This window comes from Halyomorpha halys, unplaced genomic scaffold, assembly GCF_000696795.3.
Source record: "Halyomorpha halys isolate HHAL.00 unplaced genomic scaffold, Hhal_1.1 Scaffold127.1, whole genome shotgun sequence".
NCBI lineage: Eukaryota > Metazoa > Arthropoda > Insecta > Hemiptera > Pentatomidae > Halyomorpha > Halyomorpha halys.
In genome coordinates this window covers 292,843-296,948 of record NW_027107825.1, presented here as the reverse complement: position 1 = coordinate 296,948, position 4,106 = coordinate 292,843, and the positions used below count along the sequence as shown (strand labels likewise).

At 29.2% G+C, this 4,106-nt stretch overlaps 1 protein-coding gene and 1 long non-coding RNA gene across 11 annotated transcripts in view; one reads left to right on the top strand and one right to left on the bottom strand.

The window, feature by feature from the left end:
• The window catches only part of LOC106678177 (uncharacterized), a 114,061-nt gene that overhangs the window by 20,682 nt on the left and 89,273 nt on the right, over nt 1-4,106 (bottom strand). For 8 of the 9 annotated variants that reach the window (XR_010843108.1, XM_014416548.3, XM_024361654.2 and 5 more), the window contains 3 exons: nt 2,551-2,709; nt 1,690-1,818; nt 1,444-1,574 (listed from right to left, as the gene is read on the bottom strand). Coding sequence is in view for 7 of the 9 variants with exons in the window: in XM_014416548.3 (XP_014272034.1) it covers nt 1,444-1,574; nt 1,690-1,818; nt 2,551-2,709 (419 nt within the window). In the remaining 2 variants the exon portion in view is untranslated. Of the gene's footprint in view, nt 1-998; nt 1,262-1,443; nt 1,575-1,689; nt 1,819-2,550; nt 2,710-4,106 lie in introns of all 9 variants that reach the window. The other variant, XR_010843109.1, reaches the window with a different exon arrangement.
• Nucleotides 2,705-3,592, top strand: LOC136795484 (uncharacterized). 2 transcript variants are annotated; one of them, XR_010843116.1, is made up of 3 exons: nt 2,705-3,006; nt 3,100-3,193; nt 3,400-3,592. It is a non-coding gene; the product is annotated as an uncharacterized lncRNA (long non-coding RNA). The 2 variants fall into 2 exon arrangements; XR_010843115.1 differs by having other exon boundaries at nt 3,311-3,592.

The following is a 4,106-nucleotide window of genomic DNA, read 5'->3' as shown; positions in this document are numbered from 1 at the left end:
AGTCTATGGCTGCTGTTAGTATTAAGGAACGTATACACGGTTCACTAAAAGTTTATAAATAAGCGACAACTCACCTATATTTTAGCTCTCATGTGAGCAGTATCACTTATTATTACACTGACACTGTTTTTTCACTACTGTTTTTATTTTAGTTCACTGAAAAATAGTCTATTGTGGGACACGAAGTAGCATATATATCAAGTATTAACAATTCACAGTGGTAACAAAAAATTTATTGGTGGTTTTAATCTCTTTGATAATGGTTTATGCATCTTTAAAATCCAATAAATAGATACTTCTTTGACAAAATGATTTTTTAATCTTTAATTAAAAGAAGAAAATTTTAGTATAATGTCTATTGAGTTTTAGAAATAACACTATAAAGATGTATTATTGACTTCTGTTTCCTTATTCTAGAAAAAATTAAAAAAGAGTAGATGGAGATAATAAAATTTAAAAAAAAAGAAGTGAGGCACTTGAAGTTAATTTTGTTTTTCTTATTTTTTCATTTTCTTATCCACGTAGAATCCCGGATTGTGTTACAGGTGAATATTTTGCCCAATCCCATTTGAAAGCATAAGGCAGAGTTGCTAGAATATCTAAGGGTCCAAGAGTCGAGTACTTGTTTGGCTGCCAAAATATGCTACCAATTCACCTTTTTAATTGGGGTACATAATGTCCACTAGACCACAATAAATATTTAACACCAGTATTTTAAAATGAAATTTTTTATATTAAAGTGTAAAAACCTGAAACCAAACTTTAAATGCCTTTTTTTGAAGAGAATAAATATGAATTCCAAATTTATTAAATTAAACTAACACAACTAACATAAAACACAATTACAGCAAAAGAATGCTGCTAAAACAAAAAAGTTTTTTTAAACTAAAACTTATTAAAAAAAAATTCCTTCATATAATTGATATTATTGTACACAACAAAACAAAATCAAAGAATAATACACAGTCTTTACTACTCTATAATTGGCTAAATTTTACTTGGTAGTACGATGACAGCACTGTAGCTATGATGGGAGCTCCTGAGCTGGCTCTCTGTCTTTCAGTCCACTCTGTCCCATCTGATCTCCTCAGAATATTGTCTTCGCTCTCAGGTAGAGATGAATTTTGGGATCTATGGTGCACAAAAATCAAATCTGAGGGTGCTTATTGACTGTGTTACCAACTCTCTAGCAACCAAGCAACTGGTCTATTCATGTGGCTAAACTGGCATTAGTCAAGACCTTCACTTGTTCTCTGAGAACCTAGTTGAGAGTGCTCTTACATATTACCCATATAAATAAAAACCTACTACTATTACTCAAATCCTAATTTCAAATGCTTTATCAACAGACCTCTGTGGTAATCTATTTTGTGTATTTTGATTAATTATCTTTTTGTTACATAATTTTCAATATAATAACTTAATGGTTTAAATTTGGCTTACATGTATGATGCATTTAAGTGTATATTGTCTGCATTGGCTTGTGCTATAATTTCTTCCCATTTTGCATCCTTCATTTGTTTTTTTATAGGTTCCAATCTTTCATTTAGAATTTCGCAAGCCTTCATTGTGGTCTGTAAAAACAGTTATGTACCATATTAACTAAAATTTAGAATTAAATTTTGTAAAATTTTCATAACTTATTTCAAGGTATTCTATATATGTTGTAAATTATTGTAATTTACGTACATATACAACATTATCACTAGTAATACTGGCTCCAGACATTTGAGCATTTGGAGATGTCAGAACTGAACTAGATTTAACTTTTATTTTGCTTTCATCTATTCCCAAAGTAGAGGCACATATTTGTACAGCCTGTAAAAAAAAAATTACTGAAGAGGTAATTCTTATTATTATTATTTTTTAAAAGGATTTGTTAAAGTATACAATAACAGATAATAATTATTCAAATTAATATATTAATTGGGAAAAAGAACCAATCACTGTCAGAACTAACATTAATTGTATACATTAATAAATGTAATTAAGTTCCATTGATGTTGAGTGTTTCAGTAACCAAAAGTCTGGAATGGATGAGCCCCCTAAAATGTAGGCACTGCTAGTGCCAGTGATGGAACCTAGGATCACCTCTAGCGCCCTCTGTGGGGAGAAGAACTAGTGCATGAGAGAGCCATCTTCTTTTTCTACAAGCAGTCATTTTTTTCTTCACTCTTATTCAGTGAAAATAAACCATGAGTGAGAAGAGTGATTCTGGAGTGCCTCCCAGCAACAGAGGAGAGAGAAATCGAGGAGTGCAGAGAGAAAAACCTTTAAGTCCATATAATTCATACCATCATCATATAAATCTATAGACCAATCAATAAAAATTAATTAACACACTTAATCATAAATGTTCTATTTCAGCCACCCCTACATCATCTGTAAGTTATAAAATAGATTTTTCTTTTCTGTTAATAATATTTCATTGCATATAATAATTCTGCTAGTTCAGTTAAGTTAATTAATATTAAAACAAAGAATCTATAGTTAAATGAGTTTTAACTCAGGAAATTTTAATAAATATAAGTCAGTATTAACATGACTTACTTTGGTATTGATACCTTGCCCCATTTCTACACCACCATGTGTTATGGACACAGTACCATCATAGCCATATATTGAAACCATAGATGGTTGGCAGAAAAAGTAATACACATCAAATGACATTGGAATAAGTGAAATGCCTCTCTTTTTCCATCTGTTTGACTGTAAAACAAATTCAGATTTTAAAAGAATCCTTGAACATGATAGAAAACAATTATTGCAGTAATTTTTAAGGTTAATATGTTAATGTAAATATTAGGTTCATATAATAGTCGAAAAAAACAAAACCAGTTAGATGAAACATAACCCCTCAAAATAACATGATTAAAGTTTAACTGACAAAATTATTTGTAGTTCATAATAAGTTTCAGCACTGTCAACTGTCAGGTTACAATAAATACAAGAAAATTTTTCAAGGAATCAACACAAATAGGAACCAGTTCATTGAATACATTTTTTGTAATTATTCTAATTGTTTGATTATAACAGTTGTAAGCAATAGAGCTCCATTACTAAGATTATATTATATACTTATTTTTGTTTGGAAAACAGATGAAATGTGATTTAATTGCTTCATCAATGCTTGAAAATGACAAAAAAATAGAGGGATGAGAGAAAAAAGTTGTGACAAACAAACATTTCTTAGGTAAAACCATTATATCAATTTTTCTATTTTTTATTGTTAATAGTTTCAAGTTTAATGCGTTTTCTCATGTAGCAGTTTATTTGATGTGGAAATATAGTTATAAGTACACATTTATAGGCTTGTGTCTTCAGTGGAATGATGTAAGAAATGTATAACATTTGATCCATTAATTTTGAAGCACTAATGAAATTTAAGTTGTGGTACAGATTTCTACAATTATGGTGTGAGCTGAGATGTAGCCAGACTGCAGAAGGCATAATGAAATAAGGAAGGTCTGAAAAATTGCAGCATTATCAACCCAACAATATAACTCACCATTCAGTGATGAAAGTCTTCTTGATCGCTTGTTTCACTGTTCGTCGTAATAAAATAAATATTGCTTAAACCAACTGAGCTGTTTAAATGTTTATACTATTCCTAAATAAAACTATATCAATTAAACTTATATTATTAGTTCTGTATACAACATACAAGTTACAAATTAAAACTCATTGTATTTAAAATAATGATCATCAGGTTTTATGTCTTAACATTAACAACAATATTACTTCATTATATTAATTACATATGTTATATATTTTTGGAAGATCGATGATTGACTGTGTGTGTGATAATAAAAGGAAGATGGGTGCAGTCAAAGAAAAAACTGAAATAGTCATAAAATTATTTAATATGAGCTAACATTTCCCCCCACGTTGCAGGGCTTTATTAGGACTAAAAAAATACCTATATTTACTATATACCCTTGTTACTACTATATACCCTTATTTTATAATATAAAAGGTTATTTCCCTGGGGGTTGACAGTTAATGAATACGTTACATTAAAAATGATTTTAAATTAAATTAAAGAAAATATGCAAACATTAAATGATAATATACATAATAGGGAGGAAGAAATTATTAAATAAATA